We start from the raw sequence: 27,054 nt of genomic DNA on the forward strand, positions 1-27,054 counted from the left end.
ACTGAGGCACAAAGAGCTGAAGTAACTCATCCAATAGCACCAGGCCAACAGAGGCATAGCTGGGGTCTAAATTGCCACCTCAGAGTCTGAGAGCTGAATCACCAAACACACTCATCTGTCTCAGCCACTGGAGGCAACGTGACGAAACACATCCAGAAACAAAGTCTTCGTCTTTCCCCCAAAACTGTGTGGAGGAATGCCATGGATTGAATTGTGTCCCCCTAAAATATCTGTCAACTTGGCTAGGCCATGATTCCCAGTATTGTGTGACTGTCCACCATTTTGTCATCTGCTATGATTTTCCTGTGTGTTGTGAATCCTACCTTTATGATGTTAATGAGGCAGAACTCAACCTACAAGTTAGGTTGTGTCTTAAGTCAATCTCTTTTGAGATACAAAAGAGAGATTCTGAGCATAGAGACACAGAGACCTCATCCCACCAAGAAACAAGAGCCAGGAGAATAGCACGTCCTTTTGACCCCAGATCTCTGTGCTGAAAACTCCTCAGCTGGGGAAGATTGATGACAAGGACCTTCTTCTAGAGCCAACAGTGAGAAAGCCTTCCCCTGGAGCTGGCACCCTGAATTCAGACTTCTAGCCTCCTAGACTGTGAGAGAATAAATTTCTCTTTGTTAAAGCCATCCACTTGTGATATTTCTGTTACAGCAGCACTAGATGACTAAGATGGAACCTGGTGGTGCAGTGGTTAAGAGCTCGTCTGTTAACCAAAATATCAGCAGTTCGAATCCACCAGCCGCTCCTTGGAAACCCTATCGAGCAGTTCTACCCTGTTCTGTAGGGTCGCTATGCATCGGAATCGACTGACAATAATGTGTAGATAACTAAGACAGGGACTCTCAAGTGACAAGAAAATGGAGCAAGTCTGCCCTTGTAGCGCGTTAGCATCTTATTAAATGGGGAGTCTGGAGAGCCTGTAAGGCAGCCCCAGTAGTACAGTGGTTAAGCTCTTGGCTGCTGAAAGAAAGGTCAGCAGTTCGAACCCACCAGCAGCTCTAAGGGAGAAAAGACCTAGTGATCTGCTTCCATAAAGATTACAGCCTCGGAAACTCTCTGGGGCAAGTTCTTCTCTGTCACATAGGGTTGCTATGAGTCGGAATTGACTCGACAGCACTCAACAACAACAACAGAGATCCTGTCGTGAGAAACCCATGCTACATTTAAGGGAAGACTAAGTCTGGAAATGGGTGAGGGGAGGGTCATGTAAGCCGAATCTAGTCGCAGCAGACAAAGGAAGCCTGGGTCTGGGGATTACAGAAAGAGGAGGCAGTGGAGTAACAGACAGCAAAACAGAGGGCAAAACTATGACCTCGGGAGACAGAGAAATGCAGTGACACCAGAGATGCAACAGTGAGGGCCAGGCCACGGACAATCTTTGACATAAACTTTGGAGGGGAGGAAAATGCACCAAGAAAGTGGGAAACAAAGTTGAAGAAGTTGAAAAACTGGTAGACTATATGAATGGGGGATTTGGAAGTGCTGATTAGGAGGAGGCAAAAAAATGAATAGCTGAAACAGCAGTTTCTGATGCCAATATTCGTATTCGTCCCATTTTAGCAACAATACAATAATCAAAGCTAACATTTAATGAGCATTTACTATGTGCTAAGCATTGTCCCAAAGGATTTACGTGCACTAACTTATAAAATAAATGAATCTACATTACAAACCTTGGATATGCTATTAATTGCCTTACATGACAAGAAGAAATTGAAGGTATTATTCAGTCCATTTCACAGATGTGGAAACAGAGGCTCAGAGTTAGAGTAAGTCTCTTGGGTAAAGTTGCACAGCTAGGAGTGGCAGAGCTCAGATTCAAACTCAGGTCTGTAATTGCATGTTTATGTTTTACAGCTCCCAAAAGACTGTTAGTTCATCAGGAGCAATGACTTTTTCATCCTGGCAACCCCAGAACCCAGCACAATGCCTGGCACACAATAAATGTCCCATAAACATTAGGCTGGATTTGTGCCCACTCCATGCAATTTATGTCTGTTGAATGAATGAGTGACCAAATAAACAAACTAATAGACAAGTATCTTGTATAATAGCTATTGATGGCTCTCCCGGATGGGGTCTGGATTCTGGTGGCTGGAAACTTTTTTTTTTTACCTGAATTTTATTTGTTGTTGTTGTCATTGAGAATATACAGAGCAAAACATATTCAACAAAACATATTCAAAATACTGTTGAATGCCAATTCAACAGTTTCAACATGTACAATTTAGTGACATTGATTACATTCTTCAAGTCGTGTAACCATTCTCACCCTCCTTTTTTGAGTTGTTCCCCCCTCATTAACATAAACTCACTGCTCTGTAAGGTTCCTATCAAATCTTTTAAGTTGCTTTTGTCAATCTGATCCCATAGAAATAGTTCTTAAAAGAGCATAATGCTCAAGGCAGACCTTTTTTACTGGTTAAGCTAAACTATTGTTTGATTTTAAGATGACTTCAGGGAATATTTTTGGTTTAAGGTTTAAAGATTATCTCAGGGCAATAGTTTCAGGGGTTCATCCACCCTCTATGGCTCCAGAAAGTCTAGAGTCTATGAGACTTTGAAATTCTGTTGTACATTTTCCCCCTTTTATCAGGATTCTTCTATGGAATCTTTGATCAAAATGTTCAGTAATGGGAACCAGGCATCATCCAGTTCTTCTGGTCTCATGGCAAAGGAGGCAGTTGTTCATGGAGGAGCTGGAGACGTTTGAGGCTACATGAAACAATGGGGAAATTTTGGATGGTAGTTTCTGTATTTACCATGGGAGTGGAGAGATAGTCTACCATGTAGAACCATTGTGTAGTGTTGGTTTTTTTTGTGTTTTGATGCTGAGGAGGCAGGAAAGGACCACGACCAGTATGTGTGTGAGAGGTGGGGAAATTAGGTGGTAAGGTGATGGGAAAGGAGGGCTATGCTTAAGAAAAAAAAAAATTGAAAATACAAAAGGAGCAATCTGCAGAAAGCATGTTTAAGACATAGATGCAGAGCTGAAGATCCAGAAAAAAATAGGGAAGTAGTGTATGAAGGCATGGCAAAGGCCCCTTGGAGTCTAAGGCTGATGCTCTTGCAGAGATCTGTAAGAGGCTGTGTGACAGAGCTGGGTCAAGCAGAGAGCAGGTGTGAAACGGCTCACCAGACAAGCTGCTGTGTGGGGTGGGGCCGTGGTTCGCTTTGGGACCTAGCCCAGGAGGGCTGTTGTTCTCTGCAGGAGGGTGGGCAGGATGAGTCCCAATGAGTCTTGGCCTCTGGCTTGCTGAGCCTAAGAATTTTAGATGCAATTAATCACAATTAGGAGGTGTGGGCTTGAGGGTGGGGATGAGGAGTAAAGGGGAAACGAGAGGAGTGGGCAAGTTACAGTGTCAATGAAGAAATGTGTGGTGTCTTGTTAAAAGGAAGGAGACAAGAAAAGCACAAAGGATTGAGTTCTGGGAGACAGGCCATCTGGGAAGGCAGGAATGCAGGGGCTTTGAAATGTGCAAATGAGTCAGGGGAAGAGGGAGTCTCCAGGGCAGAATCCCTGACGGGGGAAAAACAGGGTGAAACAGAAGAAGGGAAAATTGGAGAGCCTTGAGTTTATAAGAAACTGATATGCAGTGTTTGGTGGAAACTGTTGCTCTGGCTTTGGGGATAGGAGAACTGTAAATATGGATAATATGTAAATACCACTTATAATTTTAAAAATCTGGAAGATTCTAATGAGATAATCTCTGAGATGGTGCTTTGACAAGTATGAATGAATGTATTTGCGGCCGGGAGGAAAGGACACTGGGTGTGGAGTCAGAAAACCCAGGTTCAAGCACCAGCTCTGCCACTTGAGACAAGGACAAGCCACCGATCCCCTCACACGCCTCAGCTTCCTCCGCCGGGAAGGTGGTGATAACTGGCCTTTCTCACAGATGGTTGTAAGGGTCTACATTAGTTTCCTAAGGCTGTCATAACAAATAACCACAAATTTACTGGCTTGAAAGAACAGAAATTTATTCTCTCATAGTCCTGGAGGCCAGAAGTAAAAAAAAATCAAGGTATCAGCAGGGTCATGCTCCCTCGGTAGGCTCTAGAGATTCCCTTCCTTGCCTCTTCCAGCTTCTGGTGGCCCCAGGTGTTCCTTGGCTTGTGGCAGCCTCCCTCTGGTCTCTGTCTCTGTCTCCATATGACCATCTTCTCTCTATGTCTCTGTGTGTCCTCTCCTTTTCTTATAAGGATATCAGTCATTGCATTTAGGGCCCATGCTAAATCTAGGATGATTTCACTTTGAGATCCTTAACTAATTACATCTGCAAAGACCCCATTTCCAAGTAAGCTCACATTCACAGGTTCCAGGTGGACATGAATTTTGGGGACCATTCAACCTATGACAAGGTCCAAACAACAATGACGTGAGAGCACTGCATGTATGTAAAATATTTTCCACTTCTTCTAGTTGTTGTTCCTGAAAGGCCACTCGTGTTGTAGTACCTACTTGTGTACCCCTAATGTCTGCCTGTTGCCCACAGGATAAAATCCAAGTGTCCCAGGCTGGCACTGCAGGCTCCAGCCGCTTTTGGAGGTCTTTGTCTCTGGCTTTCCTTCACCTTCCGCAAGTCTTCCCCTGACATGTTTTATCAGCCAACTAATTTCCCCTCGATTTTTATGACTCAGTCAAAACTCCTTCAAGCAGCTTTCTTCGCAAAGGACCCTAAGGTAAATTCTTTGACAGAAATCATTCCAACTTTCAGTTGGCAGTTAATCAACAATTCAGACTCCCTTCTATTAAGCCAGAGCCCCTGGGTGGTGCAAATGGTTAACCCACTCAGCTGCTCACCAAAAGGTTGGAGGTTCAAGTCCACCCGGAGGTGCCTCAGAAGAAAGCCCTGGCAATCTACTTCTGAAAAATCAGTGACTAAAAACCCTGTGGAGCACAGTTCCATTCTGACATGCATGGGGCCACCATGAGTCAAAATCGACTGACTGGCAAGTGTTTTTTGTTTGTTTGTTTTTCTATTAAGCCATCATTTATCTCTTGTCGTATTATTAGATGTTTTGTGAATTTAAGCCAGTCCTCCTGAACTATCAAGGCCCTGAAGATTGGGAAAGTGTCTTTGAGCCCCCAAATCTCATTCAGTGTTTGGCCCAATCCTGTACCTCAGCAACTATTAGTGAATTATTTACTTCCCACTGCACTAACTCTGTTCCCGCCAAAATCTCTTACCTCTCACCCCAAACACGGCTTCCTTTCCTGGACACCTTGGTCCAAAGAAACGCCCTTCTCCTCTGAGTTCTTGGAACATCTAAAATATACTACCCTGTTGAGGTCCATTGTTTGTTCTTTCAGTCATTCACAAATATTCACAAAGCACTCACTCTGCTTGGTACCATGCTAGGTTCTAGGGATCCCAGCTTGTAAGGGTGCCACATTCTCCCATTCTGAGGGCAAGGAAACTCTCTCGCCCCTCTTCCTCCTCCTCACAGGGCCTAGCACAGTTCTTCAGAGATTACACATGTTCAATTTGATAGTTTTATTCAAATTGCCTTAGTTAATTCTTAAAGAACCATGCCAAATGAGGGAATAAATGCACGCCAGCTAAAACAAGGGGCTCAAACCCCCCAAAAGAATCAAGTCCTGAGCACTGTAGCCGATGCCAGAAATTAAGGGCCAGATGGAGGTTGAAGCCATGCTCTGAGAAGTGCCTTCCCTAGCACCCTCTGTACTTGCAGTAGGGGGAAAAGCAGAGGGCCAGGCATCTGCCTCCAGCATTCTCCACTGGGGTGGCTGTGCTGCCCCGCCCGTGGCCTCTGGTCAACCCCATTCCAGGAACTGGAAGGAAACTGAAATATGTTCTAATCAGGACTTCCTGTGAACACAGGCAGCATGGTGAATTTGGAACAAATAGACCATAATAAGGCTGAGGCAGGACCGTTCCCTGCGGTGTATTATGTTGTGCAACAGGGAACAGTCAGAATTCAAACTGCATCTCTGTCTCCAATTCAGCAGTAAGGCCCAACTGGCCTTTCCTCCAGCACTAGCCAGGTAGCAGGCAGGACAGGATCTACAAACTCCTACCACTGTCAAGGGGGAAGGGGCAAAGAGTCAAGTAGCATTAGTTCCAGATGGTTCTCTGACCCAAGTATCTGAACTGCTCATGGGCCAAGGGCAGGGAACAGAGGAAGGGAGTCACTCACCAGCACTGTCTTGCTGCTTTGTGTTTTTGATGTAGGCGGAGAACTTGGAGAAGATATCAATGCCTGCTGTGTTGGACTCCCGGTGTTTGGCAGCCAGTCTAGGGTACCTGGAATGGAAGACGTAGGGTTATAGAATCAGTGAGAACTTGGAGCTCCATTAAGGGAGAGCCTGCTTCCATCATGATGAGCACCACTGCCATTTCTAGCTGGACCTACAAATCTCTTTTGGTTCTTACCCCCATCCTATGGGAAGGGTGGGCACTCAGCCCCAGTTCACAGAGGAAAGCTGAGGCCGGTGAGGCAAAGAGATCTGTTGACAGTCTATTGGGCAAGGAACCAGAACATCATTCAGAGGGCCCAGGATGTGTCTCCTTCCTGGGACAACCAACAATGATGAGCTGAAGAAAAGGCTGTAATCAAAATTCTGAAGGAGTCCGCCTCTATATCAGGTAGGGTCATTGACATTTCCCCAGCCTACATTAGAATAACTATTCACTTTTAGGTCTATGATTATAATCCTAGATGCACAGAGCTAATTCTGGGAATGAGGAGATGTCAGGCTCCTTAGCAATGAGGCCTCCAAACCATTCCTTGAAAAGGATACCCATGGATTCGTTTGAAATATCCTTCGCACACTTCTTATTTGTGTGCAGTAAAAACATGTGGAAACTACTAGCCTTCATCAGCAGAGCATGTGTTTGCAGTTCTTTTATTTCCAAGTGTGAGGACAGATTTGCAATGATCCAGCCCCTCTCCCAGGCATAGTCTTTCATTTTGAAGCCAGAAGAATACCAGAGGCAGACTGGGGTGAGGACTGGTGTCTGTGACCTTGAGACTGAACAAGCTCAACTTGATTTTGCAAGAATCCATAGCTTTGATCCCATTAGCACCACCAAACTGAGACATTCTAATTTAAAAATATATATATTATTTCACAAACATTTCATGTGTATGGCCAGGCAGGGGTCAGAGAAGATAGGGGATAATTGCTTTGTTATCATTATTATTAATGTGGACCTTTGTGATTGCTGGGGGAACAGCTGTCTACTGTGAGCTGTTTGGTTGCATTATATTTAAAAGCCAAAATACATTTTTTTGTTTGTTTCAATGTCTTAAATAATTTGAAACCAAAAAAGTCCTTCCTATAATTTGTTGTTGCTAGGTGCCGTCAAGTTGGTTCCAGCTCACAGCAACCCTATGCACAACAGAAAGAAACACTGCCTGGTCCTGCGCCATCCTCACAATCGTTGTTATGCTTGAGCCCATTGTGGCAACCACTGTGTCAATCATTTTTTTTGTTCCTCAGCTGGTCCATTAGCTGGGACTGTCCGCTCTTGGGGTCACGATAGGGGGCTGTTTAACTTCAGATGTGGCCATGGAAAGGACCTGCAGAAAGTCCTTGGGTCCAGCCCTCTGCCATCAGCAGGTGAGGAAGGCATTGTTGTCCTTATTTGACAGAAAAGGCAATTGGAGACCAGAAAGGTAAAAACACCATTATAAGAGTTCATGGCCAATGGTCAGCGGAGGGAAAGCTAGAACCTGGTTTCCCACCCCTGTACCTGTGGTCTTTTCACTCTATCCTACCACTTCCCTGATAACAATAAAAACTGACTTGTATTGAATGCCTACCATGTGCCAGCACTCTACTAATCTTTTTACGTGTACTGATCATTTACTCTTCACGACAATCCTATTGGTAATATTAATAGCCTCATTTCTTCAATGAGGATGCTGAGGTCAGAGAGGTTAAGCAATTTGTCACATGGCTAGTTGGCAGAGCCAGGATTCCAACCCAGATAGTTTCATTTCGGAAGCCCAGCTCTTAAGTTCTAGGTTCTCCAGCGTCTCATGGAGTCTACTGTTTACCCTCTGTCTTATTTAGCTAGTTTTACCATAACAAAATTACCAAAGAACAGACATTTATTTTCTCATAGTTCAGGAGGCTAGAAGTCTGAATTCAGGGTATGGCTCTAGGGGGAGGTCCTTTCTTGTCTGTTTTAACTTCTAGTAATCAGCAATCCTTGGAGTTCCTTGGCTTGTAGCTAGATCTGCTATGTGTATCTGTGTTTATCTGGCATCTTCCCCTGTGTGTGTCTCTAGGTCTATTCAGCTCTTTTTATAACTCAGAGTGATTAGGTTTAGGACCCACCCTATTTTGGCATAACCTCACTGACATAATGAAAGAAAACTCTTATTTCCAAACAGGGTCATATTTACAGGTACGGGGGTTAGCCTTTCAAGACATATTTTGGGGGGACACAATTCAATCCATAACACCTTCAAAGCCCCAAAGCCCTTGAAGCATGGCTGAGCACATGGATAAGATCCCTTCATAAATCAGGAAGGAGGTGATTGCCACAGGTTCTACACACATAAGTCTTTCTGGGTATCCTGAGTTATCAAATTCATCTGCTGTGACCACGGGCATGAAGCAAGGTTTCCCGCAAGATATTATGTAATCTGCCAGGACATGGAGATTTTCCTATTTCGGCCTTCTCACACAGAATCTGGCATGCTCTTAGAATTCATTGCCTTAAATTATTATTAATAAATACTGAGTACTCTTTGTTTCTGCTTAACAATGTAAAGAGAGAAGGGCCTAGAAAATGTATTTTTAGTGGATAATTTGTTTGGATTTGTTGTTTTGTTTTGCTGTATACCATTATTTAATCAGTAATCTGACAATTTCTTCACAATTAGTGTGGGCCAAACAGGAATGAATGGTACCAAATTCAAGACGGATGACAAAGAGCTATGTATTCATAAGGATCTTGGTAGTCTCACCCTGCATTTTAAGCACTGTGATTCATGAATATATAATGTCCCATTTGAAGTTCACTTTGTGGGAAGTGTGTCTCCAAGATGTTAATCTCAGATATTTCAGTAAGATTTGGGGAGGCCTCTATACAGGATGTTAAGTGCATTTATTTTAGCTCCATATTTATACCATATTTTAAATATGCAAATATAGTAGGCTACAGAGAACATGCAGTTTCTGTACAAACAATTAATATGCTGGGCTGCTAACTGAAAGGTTGGAGGTTCAAGTCCACCCAGAGACATCTCAGAAGAAAGGCCTGGTGATCTACTTCCAAAAAATCAGTCATTGAAAACCCTATGCAGCACAGTTCTACTCTGACACGCATGGGTTGCCACAAGTCGAAATCAACTAGATGGCAACTGGCTTGGTTTTGGTTTTTGGCCAGAGTATATTCTGTTTCTCTAACAGGCAAGCAAATACTGTTTTCATTCACAGAAAGCTCTTTGAAATAAAATTGTGACATGACCTGATGAGAATCAAAGAGATGGTGAATTTCTCTAATGCAGGAGTCAGCAAACTACAGCTCACAGGCCAATTCCAGCCCATCACCTCTTTTTGTCTGACTCACGAACTAAGAATTGTTTTTAAATTTTTTAATGGTTGAAAAAAAAATCAAAAGAAGTATATTATTTTGTGATGTGTAAAAATAATATGAAATTCAAATTTCAGTGTTCATAAAGTTTATTGGTTCTATGGGTAAAATACTGAATGATGCAGAAAGCATCAAAAGAAGATGGAAGGAATAAATAGAGTCACTGTACCAAAAAGAACTGGTCGACATTCGACCATTTCAGGAGGTTGCATATGATCAAGAACTGATGGTACTGAAGGAAGAAGTCCAAGCTGCACTGAAGACACTGGCGAAAAACAAGGCTCCAGGAAATGACAGAATACCAATGGAGATGTTTCAACAAATGGATGCAGCGCTGGAAGTGCTCACTTGTCTATGCCAAGAAATTTGGAAGACAGCTACCTGGCCAACTAATTGGAAGAGATCCATATTTATGCCTGTTCCAAAGAAAGATGATCCAACAAAATGTGGAAATTATCAAACAATATCATTGATATAACACGCAAGTAAAATCTTGCTAAAGATCATTCAAAAGTAGTTGCAGCAGTACATAAACAGGGAACTGCCAGAAATTCAAGCCAGATTCAGAAGAGGATGTGGAACAAGGGATATCATTGCTGATGTCAGATGGATCGTAGCTGAAAGCAGGGAATACCAGAAAGATGTTTACCTGTGTTTTATTGACTATGCAAAGGCATTCGACTGTGTGGATCATAACAAATTATGGACAACATTGCAAAGAATGGAAATTGTCCTCATGAGGAACCTGTACATAGACCAAGAGGCAGTTGTTCGAACAGAACAAGGAGATACTATGTGGTTTAAAGTCAGGAAAGGTGTGCATCAGCGTTGTATCCTTTCACCATACTTATTCAATCTGTATGCTGAGCAAATAATCCTAGAAGCTGGATTATATGAATAAGAACGAGGCATCAGGATTGGAGGAAGACTCACTGACAACCTGTGATATGCAGATGACACAACCTTGCTTGCTGAAAGTGAAGAGGACTTGAAGCACTTATTGACAAAGATCAAAGATCATAGCCTTTAGTATGGATTACATTTCAACATAAAGAAAACAAAAGTCCTCACAACTGGACCAATAAGCAACATCATAAATAAACGGAGAGAAGATTGAAGTTGTCAAGGATTTCACTGTACTTGGTTCCACAATCAACGCCCATGAAAGCAGCAGTCAAGAAATCAAATGACACATTGCATTGGGCAAATCTGCTGAAAAAGACCTCTTTGAAGTGTTAAAAGGCAAAGATGTCGCCTTAAAGACTAAGGTGTGCCTGATCCAAGCCATGGTGTTTTCAGTGCATGGGAAAGCTGGACAATGAATAAGGAAAACCAAAGAAAAACTGACTTACGGTATTGATGAAGAATACTGAATATACCATGGATTGCCAGAAGAACAAACAAGTCTGTCTTGAAAGAAATACAGCCAGAGTGATCCTTAGAAGTAAGGATGGCTAGACTTCATCTCATAAACTTTGGACACTGTCTTAGGCTGGGTTTTCTAGAGAAGCAAAATCAGTAAAGCGTATAAATATATAGAGAGATTTAATCAAGGAAATGGCTCACGCAGCTGTAGAGGCTGGAACATCCCAAGTCTGTGGATCAGGATAGAGGCTTCTTGTGATTCACATAACCTCAGGGGCTGGCGAACCCAAGATCAGCAGTTCGGAGAGCAGGGCTCTTGCTCACAGGTTGTGAAGACTGATGAATCCCAAGACTGGTAGGCAAGACTGCAAGGCTTCTCCTGATTCACGTAGCTGCAGGGGCTGTCGAACCCAAGAACGGTAGGTTGGAGAGCAGGGCTCCCGCTCACAGGCTGTGAAGATCCATGAATCCCAAGATATGCAGACAAACTGATAGCTCAAGTCCCAAGAACCAGAGGTCAGATGAACAGAAGGCAGCCACAGGATCCAGAGCGAGCAAAAAACCAGAACATCTGCTTATATTCGAATACATGCCACACACCCAAGGATACTCCCTTTCAACTGACTGGCTACTCACAGCAGATACCATCATGGGAGTGATTACATATAAACACTGAGAATTAGGGCCCAGCCAAGCTGACACACAATCTTAACCATCACAGACACATTATCAGGGTGGATCAGTCCCTGGAAAAGAATATCACGCTTGGTAAAGTAGAGGGTCAGCAAAAAAGAAGAAGACCCTCAACGAGATGGATTGACACAGTGGCTGCAACAATGGGCTTTTAAATAAATGCAAGATGGTGAATTTTAGTAGTCAAACCCTGCTTATTTTAATTGCTAAGTATTTCCTGAATCAGTTCTGCCCTTCTCCCATTTTACTGCCACTGCCTTAGCTCAGCCCTCCATTATGTCTCACCTGGATAGCTACCAATTGGCTCCTTCTCAATGATTTCTCTACCTCCAGCTTTGCCATATTCCGCCCCACCTGCCTCCCAAAGTAAGTCATAAAACTCACTCTCCAACTCCTTTGCTTAAAACCTTTCGGTGGCTACCCTACAGGGTATGTGTACTACTCTCTCTATATTCTGTATGTAATATTGTTTCTTTTAATTGTTGTGATTACTTTAATCTCTGGGTACGACATACTATAATGAACGTGTCCAACCTCTGGTAAATTTTAGAATTCACCCCTCTTCTCTGCACTCCTATTTTCAGTCAGCAGCAGCTTATCTACTCATAAGAACTTACAGCCCCTGTAGTCCCTCCCTTCCCTGCACCCTTTTCATAAAAGGAACTGCTATCAATCAGTTTTTCATCTGTTGAATTATGGGGTCAGACTAGACTTGGTCAGATTTATGACTCTTATTTATAGCTTGCTGTGGTTTTAAGTCACTGAGTTACCTCTCTCCTGGCTTATTTTAATTTCATCAGCTTTGCAGTTCTTGTTCTGGAAAGAGGAAGCCTTTGTCCTCACTTAGAGGTCTTTTAGGCAAAATGAACAGGGCAGAGGGCTTATCTGGGGGGAGGGACAGGTGATAATCTTCCCAGTGCTCCTAAAAATCACCCTGTTTAGGAGCCAGTAATCTGCTTCACTTCATAGGTGATATCTACTCTCAGAGTGGACTTTGTGAAGCAGTTTTGAGATTGGCAGCCCTTTGGGGGTGAGGAGGGGTGTCCCAGATCCTCTCTTTGAAAAGAGGGTCCTATGCACTGGATTGATGGGGTTCCTTTGGAAATCTGCCTTCTCAAAGTTTACACTGTGCTTTTCTGATTCCAATATGGACCCTTTCCCTTTCCTTAGCTCTAGAAATAAATAGCTCATTACTTTTCAGGAGTCAAGGTCTCCTCTAAGAATTCCTCGATCTTATTGACATCGGTCTTCACGTCACCGTTGAAGGTCAGGAAAGGTGGATGGGTCCCAGGAGCTAGGTTGTGCAGGTCAGCTGGCTTCCTGTAGAGAGAGCAAGATTCAGGTGTTGGCTTACACCAGGGTGCTTCACGTTCAGGAAACCTAGGACTTGAAGCTGGAATTAGACTCCTTGTGCTATCCAATATGCCTGCCAGCAAGACAGATTTATAGTGTGGGCAGAGACGGATTACCCAATAAGCAAAGTAAGCACAGGCTTACTTGTGCTTACTTGCTAATGTACAGTGAACACTTTCAAAGATGTGCTGAAAAACACGTGAAACTGTTCACTACAGATTAGTAAGTAAGCCCGTGCTTACCTTGCTTACTGGGTCATCTGTCCCTGTCAGGAACTGTAAATTTGAAAAGAGGCGTTGATTCTGTAGGAAGATGCTGTGGAGTTGGGAGAGAGACAGATGCCAGCGATATGTAGAAGCAGAATCTTTGATGTGAAAACACGTGAAATTGTTCACTACAGATGATCTAGTAAGCAAGGTAAGCACCGTGCTTACCTTGCCTATTGGCTAATCCACCCCTGAGTGTGGGGTATATGGAGGGAAGGTGGGGGAAAGTTCTGAAGGCAAGGTGTGACACAGGAAATCTGTTGGGTGCAAGACAGTGATAGAGGAGCAAGTCAAGATGAAAGATTTCAGTACTAATGAAAAAGTGGAGAATGATCACAGGTGACTATCTAAATTAGTGTCAAGCTTTAATTACCCAGGGAAGAGGCTAGACTTTGCTTTCAAAAGTTCCTTCACCAATTAGTTTAACAAAAATTCACTATACAGAATTGCAACCTTCAAAAATTAATTAATTAAATCACACTTTCATCCCAAAGGAGCCCTGGTGGCAAAGTGGTTAAGAGCTTGGCTGGTAACCAAAAGGTCAGCAGTGCAAATCCACCAACTGCTCCTTGGAAACCCTATGGGGCAGTTCTACTCTGTCCTATAGGGTCGCTATGAGTCTGAATCGACTCGACGGCAATGGGTTTTTGGTTTTTTTAATCCCAAAAGATTATCCTGAAAGAAGGATACTGAAATATTATCTTGAGATACTGTAATTGTAATGTTACAGTTATCTCAAGAGGGCAGAGATAATTTCTTAAATACAAAGAAGTTGGGAGCTTGAGCTATCCGGCCATATTAAAGTACCTCTATTCTGTGTAACTTAAATTCTAATATCTGATAACTAATGTCTAACATTAGCCAGACTTTTGTCAGGCTCAACAGAACATTTTGTTGATCTATTATTATAGGTCCTAATACAGCCTTTGAGTATACTGAAAAAAAGAAAATTATTAGTTTTAAATCCAAATTATTAAAGGGGGATGATGTTTTCAAAAGTATTTTCATTGCTAAGTTTCTAACATGGACAAAGTACAGGTCTTTGTGAAAACTCATGGATTTATGTCCAACAGACCCAAGTTCAACATTATTGCTCAGCAAACACCTGAGGGGCTTTGGCTTTCTCCTCACCAAGGATTCTGCATCAAGAACCTACTATTACTGGGTAAGAAGCTATCTGAGAGAAAGTCTGGCAGCTCTAGATCCATGAAGGCAGGGACCTAGATCTGTGCCTGTCATATAGAAGTCCCTCAATAGATACATATTTTTAATGAATACATGAATAAAGCATCCATTTTTAATTTTTTTGAAACAATCCTTTATTTTAATCCAATTCAACTCAAAACTTTATATAAACTTTAATGTTGCAAGACAATTCAATTAATTTATGAAAATTAGTTTATTATCAAGTTTTACTCAACAGAATGTTGACTAAGCTAAAAAATCACAGATAAAACATTTTACCAAAAGAAAGTATAACCCCAAACCCACTGCTGTCAAGTCTATTCTGACTCATAGTGACCCCATAAGGTTTCCAAGGCTGTACATCTGTACAGGAGCAGACTGCCACACCTTTCTCCCACAGAGCCACAAGCGGTTTCGAACCACCGACCTTTCAGTTAGCAGTCAATCGCTTTAACCACTGGCCCACCAGGGCTCCTTAAAGGAAAGTACAGATAACACAAAAAATTGCCATCACAGGAAACTATGATCCTCTAAATTTCTTTAATAATAGTTCTAGTCTTTACACATTATGCCAATTTGTATCAGAGTTTAATGACAGAAAAGGCAACATTTCTAAATTGGTGGCATATGTTTCTTTAAGATTTTTGAATATAATTTCATTTTTTAAAAAATAGACAACCCACTAGATAAAAATGAAGGCAACAGAAAAATTTAACTTGTCACAATCAAAAAATTAGCACAACTTTAAAAATAATTTAGAAAAGGGTATAAAAGATATGTTGTACATTTGCACTCCCTACTTTTAATTTTTCAAAAAGAATGATTTTTACCTGCAAAATTAGAAATCATAGATTGTTCCGAAGTTGGTGAAAACCTTAGTCCAACTATGAAAGCTTATGGGATTACAATTGAATATGGGGAGAACTAATCAACAAGTATACTGCTAGAGTGTTGCTACGCCATTATACTCTCACTTTTGCAGTATTTCTACTTTTTAACTTAGTTCAAGCACATGCTATTATTCTTAAATTTTGAGTATTATGGTTCAAGCTTTACCAGAAACTTATTATTTTTCTTGATATATGATTTTAATTCTGTTCAATATATATATATTGAAAATATCCTATTGATATTTGTCTTAGTTATCTAGTGTTGCTATAACAGAAATACCACAAGTAGATGGCTTTAACAAACATAAGTTTATTCTCTCACAGTCTAGAAGGCTAGAAGTCTGAATTCAGGGTGCCAGCTCCAGAGGAAGGCTTTCTCTCTCTGCTGGATCTGGGGGAAGGTACTTGTTATCAATCTTCCCCTCGTCTAGGAGCTTTTCAGCACAGGGACCCTGGGTCCAAAGGACACAAGCTCCTGGCTCTGCTCTCTTGGTGGTATGAGGTCTATCTACTAGCTTCTCTTTTTTATATCTCAAAAGAGATTGACTTAAGACACAAACTAATCTTATAGATTGAGTCCTGACTCATTAACATAACTGCCTCTAATCCTGCCTCATTAACATCATAGAGATAGGATTTACAACATGTAGGAAAATCACATCAGATGACAAAATAGTGGACAATCACACAATACTGGGAGTCATGGCCTAGCCAAGTTGACACACATTTTGGGGGGCACAACTCAATCCACAACAATATTAAATCAGAAATTGTGCTTATTTTTTAAAAAATTATCTGGGTCCTTAAGTGTTATCTTAAGTTATAAACAATTTATTTTCCAAGTAAACATATCTTCTATTTTCTAATGGGATTCATAAAGGAAGTTATTTCCTTTTATAGCAAGCTTTGCTGGGACCAATATGATCTCATAGGTGAAGCATATATATAATAGGCAGCAAATTCTTCCCCTGAGAACAGAGGAATTCTCTTTGTGTACCTGTGGGATTCTGGGTCAGACACTGAAGGAAATCTAAGATAACCAAAGCAAGAGTCCTAAATAATCCAGAAAGAAAAGCCCAGATGATGGAGGAGATGGTGAAATCCTGGAACACATGTTCAATTGAATGAATGAACAACTAATCGATTAAACTGTATGTACTTAGCCCACAGCAATGCTAACGGGCATACCTGGTTTGAGCTGGGGAGTGTGCTTAACTACCTGTGTAAAGGGACTGCATTGTCAAGGGCATGTATAACCCATTGCCATTGAATCGATTCCGACTTACAGTGACCCTATAGGACAGAGTAGAACTGTCCCATAGGGTTTCCAAGGCTGTTCAAAACAGACTGCCACATCTTTCTCCCTCAGAGTGGCTGGTCGGTTCAGTTAGCAGCCAAACACTTAACCACTGTGCCACCAGAGCTCCTGTAACATGTATAGCAGGAAGGAAAGACACCTTGTGTTTTTATGGGACCTGTTAATGCCAGAGGAGCCCTAGTGATTCAACAGTTAAACGCTTAAGCTCTCAGCTGCTAATCAAAAGAGTGGTGGTTTGAACCCACCCAGCGGATCCTTGGAAGAAAGACCTGGTGATCTGATTCCTTAAAGATTACAGCCTAGGAAACCCTCTGGGGCAGTTCTACTCTGTCACATAGGCTCGCTATGAGTTGAAAATTAACTCAAGGGCAACTAACAACGGTAACAGTTAAGGGCCAAAGACCGGCTTCTTGCTTCTGCCAACTGGTCTGAAGACAAGAACAAGGATGGAGCAAAGTGAGCACACGAAGAGTTGGTGAAATGGGAACAATGGGGAGGGAGAGGGTTGAACTAAGAAAATAATGAGAAAGAGGGGGAATAATGGTGGAGAATTCCACAGCAGGGCTGGGACATCAGAGCCACCTCAAATGCTCTCTCTCCAAGAATGCAACATTTCTGTGGGAGTTAAGAGTGGGAAAACTTGCATGGGGGAACTGAAATAAATAAGCAGTAGGGCAAGGGGAGTCGTAATGAAATAAATTCCTGGTATAATCAGTTTGGGAGGGGAAGAGAAGAATTTCAATTACAGTGCTACTCCCATGTTGTTCCCCAAACACACGTACTCTCCACACGTACTTCTGTGGCAACTGGAACTCCTCAGACAACAGAGACAGAAAGAATTTTTAAAATCTAATTCATTTTGTCCCTTTGTTTACTTTGTGGGTGTCCCTCATTTCAGACAATGGAAGGACATTCTTTAGTTTCTCCTCCTGATTTTTAGAGCTGATATAAGACAGAAGTGCTCCGGTTCTCTCCGCTGGAAGGGGAACTCTATGCTGATTTTATTTTTCAGCAATTACATTCCTGTGTCCCTCTACCCCCGGGACTCTAGAGAAAATGGGCTCTGGAGTCACACCCTGGTAAGCAATGCCTACGGCTTCCAATGCTCATCTGGGTCCTGCCAATGGGATGCTGGCTCTTTGTTGACCCTTTCAGCATTTATAGTTGAAATGATACCATTAGCATTTAATTACACATTAACATTCTAATTTATGAATTATTCAGTGTGCATCAATCATCTTTCCCTGACTGACTGCAAGTTCCATGAGGACAGGGATAATGCTAATAGTAGCTAGTATGTACTGAGTTCCTGCTATGAGCCAGGCACAGAACTAAGTAAAAATGTTTTACATGGCCTGCCCACCAAGTGCTCACAACAACCCTATAAAGGAAGTATTATGTTTATCTCCATTTACCAATGAGGAAACTGAGGCTCAGAAAAGTGAAATAATTTATTCAAGGTCACTCAGGCAATAAATGGTGGTGCTAGAATAAGAATCCAGTTTTCTTAGCAATTGCTTAACTTCATGGTATCTTACATTTAAAAATATCCATCACCTGTCATACATATACACATACACACATACAAATATATACATAAAAACCAAACCAGTTGCTGCCGGGGCAATTCTGACTCATGGTGACCCCATGTGTATCAGAGTAGAACTGTGCTCCATAGAGTTTTCAATGGCTGATTTTTCAGAAGTAGATTGCCATGCCTTTCTTCCGAGGTGCCTCTGGATGAACTCAAACCACCAACCTTTCAATTAGTAGCCAAATGCTTAACCATTTGCACCTCCCAGGGACTCCCCATATATACATATATGTGTATACATATGTTTGTTTTGAATATAGATATGTACGTGTGATGTATAATATGTGTGTGTGTGTGTGTGTGTGTGTGTGTACGGAGTCCTGGTGGTGCAGTGGTTAAGAGCTATGCCTACTAACCAAAAGGTCGGCAGTTCGAATCAACCAGCTGCTACTTGGAAACCCTATGGGGCAGTTCTACTCTGTCCTGTAGGGTCACTACAAGTCGGAATCTACTCGATGGCAATGGGTTTGGTTTTATATATACATACATAATTTTTTTCTTGGTAGTAAGAAGATTTCCTTATCTATAAAACTGGAGTTAAGATACTTGCCTGCCTACCTCAAAGGGGTGTTGGCAGGAAAAGATTTGTGTTGGCTGGAAAATATGTGATAACAGATATGAAGGTGTATCACAAACATTTGAAGAATGCTGGGGTTGTTCCATTTCCTATTTTGATCTCCAGCCAAACATACAAGTCCCCTCTTATAGATGATAATCCAAAGACCTCCAATATTCCATTGAAAGAAGCTGTTCTTTCAAACTAGATGAAAGCCTCCTGCTCTCTTTAGTCATCACAGATAATGTCTGTTATCACTAGACATTAGTTGAGGCCTATTAGTTGCTATGGAGGATACAAAGAAACTTAAAACATGATCCCTGCCTGTCCTTGAGGGACTTAAGGTCTCATCTGAAAAACAAAACACTTAAAAAGGCAATCTGGTGTGTTAGGAAGAACATGGGATGTGAACCAAGAAGACTGGGTTTTCAGTAGCAGTCCCTCCAATTTCTAGCTGGGCACTTTGGGCAAGTCACTTACATGCATTCACCACAGTTTCCTTATACAAAATGGGGAAACAAGACCTCCTTCACAGGGTTAGGCGATATGCAGTTATTCGTGGAAAAGGGCTCACCAGTTTTAAAGTATTAGGACTGTAGATCTCACAACTAGGTGAAATGATAAACGATGACACAAGACAACGTAGACAACAGGGGCTAAGTGAGTTTGGAGGGAGGTTGGATTGATACAAGGCACTTGAGACTGGAGGTGGGGGTGTGGGCAGGCTTCACAGAGGAGATGGGGCAGAAGCTGGGCCTGGGGGCTGTGCAGTCTCTAGAGACAGAAAGGAGGAGAGAGCCTGTCCTAGAAAGAGAAAGCACCCTAGCCAAGTGCTGGAGGCTGGAAGGAACAAGAGCAGCAGAAGAAGGCCAGTGCGACAAAGGTAGGTAGTTCATGGAGAGAAGTGTTGGGAGATAACACTGGGAAGAAGCTGAGAAAAGACAAAGGAGGGCTGAGACTGCATTTCTTCTGCAGGCAGTGGGAAGCATCAGAAGATTTTCTGAGCAGCAGGAGCAACATGATTAGAGGTCTATCTTTGGAAGAACAACCTTATGATAATATAAAGGATGGATTAGAGAAAGAGAGAGTATTTGGGAAGAAGACCAGTTTGAAGAACAGGAAATTGTCTGGCTAGCAGCGGTGGGGCCTGAACCAGGCCGTGGGCTCTGAGGATGAACAAGAGAGCTTGGAGGTAAGAGATAGTACAATGGGACAACGTCCTGGACTTGGCAACTAATTGACCACAGGGGTGACAAGAGAAAGGAGCTGGAAACAATTCCAAAGTTTCAGAGCCTAGCAAATGGAACAGCAAAGCATTATATGGATCAAATTGTGTCCCCTAAAAGTTATGTTGATGTCCTAACCCCTGCACCTGAAAATATGATTCTGTTTGAAAATAAACATTTTCTTTTGTTACATTAATGAGGTCTTACTGGAATAGGGGAGGTCCTATACCTAATTCCTTCTGACTAGTATGAAAAGAACAGAATAGACACAGAGTCACGCAGCAGGCAGATGCCATGTGAAGATGCAGGCAGATGACTCTACCAGTCCAGGAACACCAAGGATTGCCAGAATCTATTAGAAGCTGAAAGAGGCAAAGAAGGACCTTCCCCCAGAGTCAGCTCCCTGAATTTGGACTTCTAGCCTCCAGAACGGTGAGAAAATAAAGTTCTGTTCTTTAAAGCTTCCACTTTGTGATGTTTTGTTATGGCAGCCTAGCAAACTAAGAGGCAAAGGAATTCAGGAGGGAAGCCCATCTCAAAGGAAAAGTGATGAATATAATTTAGACATAAAGAGTTTAAGATGATTAAAAAAAAAATCCAAGTGAAACTATTTAGATAATGCCTGGGGCTCTGGATCTGAAATAATTCACATAAAGGAGACAGGGAGAATATACCATGCTCACTGGGGACTCAAGAACTGAGCCTCGAGCGATTCCACATTTAAAGGACAAGAGAGAGGCCAACAAATAGAACAGAAACAGAATATATTCTGTAAGAATAAAGACTGTGGCTCCTGATATTGAGCAATGCCTGGTTTTGTTGTTGCTGTTATTTGTTTGCTTGTTTTTTAACATCCTTTAAACTGCCCTTTAAAAATGGAACACTAGTAATTCTCTGTTCTATAATCCAGAATTCTCACACTAAGGAATTCTAAAGATGCGGACATAGAATAACCTTATGATAATATAAAGGGTGGATTAGAGAGAGAGAGAGAGTACCTGGAAAGAAGACCAGTTTGAAGAACAGGAGACTATCAGGCCAGCAGTGGTGGGACCTGAGAATGGACATAAGAGCTTGGAGGTGAGAGATAGTACAATGGGAGAATGTCTTGGACTTGGCGTCTAACTGACCATACGGGGGGTGAGAGACAGGAGATGGAAACAACTCCAAAGTTTTGGAGTCTAGAAAATGGAAGAACAAAGTGTAATGAATTGAATCACATACCCCTAAAAGTTATGTTGAAGACCTAACTGGACCTGTAATATGACCCTGTTTGGAATATGGGACATGGTCTGGATCTCAAATCCCTGAAGATTCAGACTTTCACACCTGGAGATTTTGTAGGAGCCCCCAGGATAGGGCACTAGCACTACTAAAAGGGCTCACTCCTATATTTTCAGGTGATCTGCGCCAGACACTCCTAGCTGCATAGCCAATATCCATTCCTTCCTTCTTCCTTGCTAAACAAACCTTGCTAATCATGGCAACGAAGCTGCTCAACCCCAAGTGAGATATTCACTTCTGAAGCCTCTCTTGTAACTAGGGGTGGTTCCTGTTACACATTTTTGGCCAATAGTTATAAGCAGAAGGCTAGTGGGAACCTTGGGAAGGCGGCTTTTGCCTTCCCTCATGGAAGGTTCTCTGTTCCTTGCAGCTAAATACATTCCTCATTAATGCAGTGTCCTTTACCTTTTCAGATCCACAGTGGTGACATTGAACACAACTCCTTTTAGCCAAAGGATCATAAAGAGGCGCTGAGAGAAAGGACAGTTGCCAATGCTTTCTCCATCGCTTCCAGCCTAGAAGGAAGAAAACCAGTCCTGAGTTGGCTTGTACATATTATTAAGAAGGGACATAGGGTTATATATAACACCAAAACCTCAATCTAAGAACTACGAAAACCATGCATGTCCAAGCCTAACCTTAAAGGGCAGTGTTGTATTTTATATCTCATAGCCTTACTTTATTCATCTTTGTCCCTCTAATGTCTGTCTAGGGCAATGCCTGGCACAATATGAGCTTAATAAATATTTGCTGAACTGAACTTGAGTTTCCATTATCGCGATTATGTAGAATCGTAACTTTCTGAAACTATAGAACTCTAGCGTCTCAGGGTAAAAGGAAACCTGCAACCTCACATAGTCTAATAAAGATGATGCTGGAGTACCAGCTTCTATACCTCCAGGCAGTCATCTAGTCTATGCCTGAATATCTCCACCAACCAGTAGTTTATATTTGTCAAAGCAGTTTATTCTGAGGACAAGTGTAACAAGTAAAAATGCTTGTCTTCGGCTATACCTAGCCCAAAACAATTTCCTCTGTAGCTTACCCTCTAACACCCTTGGGTCCTTGCTCCACGAGGATTTTATGAGTACAAATACCTCAAATTTTGACCTCCCTCTCCTAGGATATTTAAAATGGTCAGCAAGCTCAAGACTTTAATCAATACTCTACTTAGTAGTTCTGACTAGTACTTGACCTTCTGTGTCAATAAACCATTCATTGGTTAAATTATTCTTTTACTGAACAAAGACATATTGACTATCGGTTATTTGCAGAGCACTAGAGAAAATTACACGCAGGATTCAAAAATGTGTTCCCTCAAGGAGCTTATGGCCTTCTATGGGATGGGCAGAGGGATAAGACAGGAACACATATAACAATAACAGATAACATCATCAGGTGCTTACATATTTCTGCTCATTAAATTCCCTCTTCCCGCTATCCTCCTCAAAATAAGGTTTTGCTGGGATTTTTTTTTTTGTTTCTTTTTGTTGGTGTTATTTTACATGTCTGGAACACAAGAATATCTCTACTTCACTTCTGAGTGAGCTGCAAAACTATGAATTTTATAAAGGATTTATTTTGAGCAAACACAGGAACAAACGAAAAAAAAAGGTGGAACCACCCTCTGGATAATTTGTTTCTACTGAGTGGTTTATTGGTTCCCAACATGGTACTTAGAGAGAGAAATAACCCCCTCACTCTTGTCTGGGATGTTGGCTCTATTGGCAGCCAAGGTCCCATCCTGAGGCCACGGCACTGAGCTTGGCTCACAGGGAGGGCGTAGGCAGTGGCCGATCCCCAGGCATACTTGCAAAGCTCCCAACTTCTATTTATTGAAACTCAAAATGAACCAACCAACCAACATCCTGGAAAGGGGGCTTACCAAGAGTTTTCTTTTTTCTTGAAAGAGAGGGAAGGAAAAAAAATGCATTTAGAAAGATTTAGACAGGGAGGTAGCACTGAGTCTTTCATACATTAGAGCCTAATTGTGGGCTTATTTCTACCTTGCAAATCACAGTCAGTGGAGGCTCAGGTTTATAATGGAGACCTGGAGCTTTTTACAGGGTTGGTTGTAGGTAATTGCTATGAAATTACAGTTATTTTGCCTTCCTCTAGTTACCCTAAGAGCCCCACTCCCTATTCAGTTCTCACTTTTCCTTAGTGCTAGAAATAGACTCACTGAGTAGTTGAGACAGTGTGGGCTCTGTTATATAAAATCTGAAAGGTGGGAGGCACCATTGTGGGTGCCACACCTGCTCACAGAGCTAAAGTTACGGACAGTGCCTTAGCCTGCAGGCCACACTCCAAACAAACAAATATTAATTTAGTAACTTCTTGGTGCTAACTTTAGTTTACGGTGTCAGGTCCCGAAAAATTTCCCAAGAAGCACTTAACGGTTACCTGGTTCTTGGTCCTTTAAGTGTTTCTTCCCAGGATTAGTTACAATGTAAGTGTACAAAAACAAAAGCCAAATCCACATATTGTCAACTATTTTTCTCTGGGGGAGGGAGCATCAGGAGGCAGTGAGAATAAGAGAATTAAAGGAGGAACTAGTAAAATATTGAAATTCCCATTAGCTGAACACAAAAAAAATTCATATATTTTAATACAAATTTTATAATAATATAAAATAATAAGTTTTTATAGAGACAGTTATAGAGAATAACAACTAATGTCTATAGTAGAAGTCCTTGGGTGGTGCAAATGATTAAATGCTTGACTAGTATTTGAAAGGTTGGCTGAAGGTTGTTTGAATCCACCCAGAGATACCTTGGAAGAAAGACCTGGTGATCTACTTCCAAAAGGTCACAGCCTTAAAAACCCTAAGGAGTAATTCTGCTCTGCATACATGGGGTCACCATGCATCGAAATTGACTCTATGACAACTAACAATGATGACAATGTCTATATTGCCAGGCATTATTCTAAGCGCTTTACATGTATTATTAACACATTTATTCTTCATGATAATCCTGTGAAGTGGGATGTCATCCCCCTCTTACAGATGAGGAAACTGAGGCACAGAAATGTGAAGGACTTGGCCTAAGGGTCCCATGGTGGTGAAGCCAGGATTGAACACAGGTAGTTTGGCTCCAGATCCAAGGCTCTTAACCACTGTACCTCAAATTCAACCTGAGGACCCAGATAGGTAGCATTTTCCCAAGGTCACAAGCTGAGAGGTGATGGTGCTAGAGTTATACACACATTCCATACCCTCCATGTGCATTCAACTATGCCAGAGGTGTAGGGGTGAGGTCCACGTTCATAGCCCCCAACCTATTCGGTATGTTTTATTAATATAGCCTGAAATCATGATTCTAGGCCTAGTAAACAAAAATATCCAAAGGAAAAGTAGAAGCAAATATGTGAAGATTCAGTAATTCTCCTTTGCTGTCCTTGTATGCCTCTTTCAGCTTCCTTCTGTCTCCCATCAAAACTCACCAGCCCCAAAAAACTTATTTGTTAAACTCATGAATTAAATGTGGCGAGGCTGTGGCAACCATTTGAAATATTAACCGAGAAGAACTAGGTGGGGCTCAGAGGGACTCTATGCCCTGAAAACTGTGACAGAAAATCCAAATGGACTTTGGTCCAAAGAGGCTCCAACCAATGCGGGCTGGGGACAGGTTAAAAGTGGTATACTGGGTTGAATAATGCTGGCCCCCCCCCCCCCACCAAGTTCGCATCCACTCAGAACCTGTGAATGTGAACTTATTTGGAAATAGGGTTTTTGTAGATGTAATCAAGTTAAGATGAGATCATACTGGATTAGGTTGGGACTTAAATCCAATATGACTGGTGTCCTTCAAAGAAAAGAAGAAAATTTGGACACAGAGACACAGATACAGTAGAGAAAAGGCCATGTGAAGACAGACGCAGAGACTGGGGTGATGCATCTACAAGCCAAGGAATGCCACAGATTGCTGGCAAACCACCAAAAGCTAGAAGAGACAAGAAAGGATCCTCCCCCTAGAGACTTAATAGAGAGTATGGCCCTGCCAACACCTTAGTTTCAGACTTCTCCTCTCCAGAACTATGAGACAATAAATTTCTGTTGTTATAAGCCACACAGTTTGTGGTAATATGCTACAGCAGCCCTAGGAAACTAATGTAAGTGGAGAAATGACAAAAGGAGAATGAAGTACAACTAATGGCAAACTTTCCAAGTTCACCAATCTGCTTTACCATGAGCCTAGTGTACATGTGCACAATTGCCCTCTATGGCCTCAAAGTACTTCCTGTTCCATACATATAGTATATAAATTTAATATTATGCAGTTTATAATATTACATACGACAAGGTCAATAATAGTATAATGTAATTATATAGGTTGTATGATCATACGTTACGTTATATGCTGTTGTGTGGGACAAAGAACTTGGTTTGGCCTTTTTTCTCTAGTTTTCTGAAAATAACCCATTGCCATCAAGTCAATTCCAACTCATAGCGACCCTATAGGACAGAGTAGAATTGCCCCATAGGGTTTCCAAGACTGTAATCTTTATGGAAGCAGATTGCCACATCTTCCTGCCACGGAGCAACTGGTGGGTTTGAAACATCAACCTTTTAGTTAGCAGCCAAGCACTTTAACCATGGTGCCACAAGGGCTCAAGAATAGGTAATAGTCTCCATGAATTTTGTGAGCTGTTATAGAGAATTAATGAACTAACAAGGGGCAGCGGAACTGTAACTTAGCTCAGGGTGGATGGCTGATTCACAGAAAGGCTGCTAAGGCAGTTGATTTGTGAATACCCAGCTCTAGCTGGCTGAGTGACAAAGTAAGGCTGCATGAGCAGTCAATGAAGGACAGAGTTCCTCTAGCTTGTGACCTATGCCAGGGTGACACAGGGTGGAGGGGTGGGTGTGGTTGCTCTGATGTGCTGGGAGTTGTGCAGACTCCTGAGCCTACGGCTGATCCCTGATGACCTGGCTCTGGGTGGCTGGGCCGCTGGGTGGTTAGAGTGAAAGAGGAAGTGCCACAGAAGTGGCTGGTTAAGAAGAATGGAGATGTGGGAAGGTGAAGCCTGAGTCCAGTTTCAGGTGGGAATTGGATTTATGCTGATCCTTGCCATGCAGTTAGTGATAAGATGGGGTTTGCCCACCTTGCCCCTTTAGTAGTACAATTAGTAACAGCAGCGCAGCTGTATAATTTGTATTGTATACTATGAGATATTGCCTTTCACAAAGTCTCTGTCTATGTATGATGAGCTTGGCTCCCTTAAAAACATGGGCCACGTTTTGTTTATTTTGCCTTCAGCAGCAACGAGCACAGGTGCCTGAAACTTAGTGGACACTTAGTGCCTGTTTAAATGGATGCATGTTGAGGGGAGGGTGATATTGCTCCCTTTCTATGCCTAAGAGTATCTTGAAATTCTAATGCTGTCACTCTGAAGAAGATCCTGTAAAAGAACAAAAACAAAAAAACTTGTGTTGTATAGGTCACTCTAACAGGAGATAGCGGTTCTAGTCCCCCCTCTGCCTCTAACTTGTCATGTGACCTTGGGCAAATAAGTTGCTTTTCCTCTCTTGGCCTCATTTCCTCATAGGCAAAAGGAGAGAGTAGATTTCCTTTTCTGAGGTCCATTGTCTCCAGAACTTACTGAAATTTTGTGAATTCAAGTGGCTGATGGAGATTTATGTGGGACACTGGTTCTAAAATGTTTTTGTCTCAGAACCGTTTTATGCTCTTAAATATTGTTGAGGATCTCAAAGAGCTTTTTTTTTTTTTTT

At 42.0% G+C, this 27,054-nt stretch overlaps 1 protein-coding gene across 2 annotated transcripts in view; it reads right to left on the reverse strand.

Annotated features, from left to right (window-relative positions):
* The window catches only part of CLIC5 (chloride intracellular channel 5), a 199,887-nt gene that overhangs the window by 33,878 nt on the left and 138,955 nt on the right, over positions 1-27,054 (reverse strand). For both annotated transcript variants that reach the window (XM_004379519.2, XM_004379520.2), the window contains exons 2-4: positions 21,726-21,835; positions 12,843-12,968; positions 6,178-6,284 (exon numbers count right to left, since the gene is read on the reverse strand). In XM_004379519.2, the coding sequence (XP_004379576.1) occupies positions 6,178-6,284; positions 12,843-12,968; positions 21,726-21,835 (343 nt within the window). The remainder of the gene's footprint in view (positions 1-6,177; positions 6,285-12,842; positions 12,969-21,725; positions 21,836-27,054) is intronic.

This window comes from Trichechus manatus, unplaced genomic scaffold (genome assembly GCF_000243295.1).
Source record: "Trichechus manatus latirostris isolate Lorelei unplaced genomic scaffold, TriManLat1.0 scaffold00065, whole genome shotgun sequence".
Classification (NCBI taxonomy): Eukaryota; Metazoa; Chordata; class Mammalia; order Sirenia; family Trichechidae; genus Trichechus; species Trichechus manatus.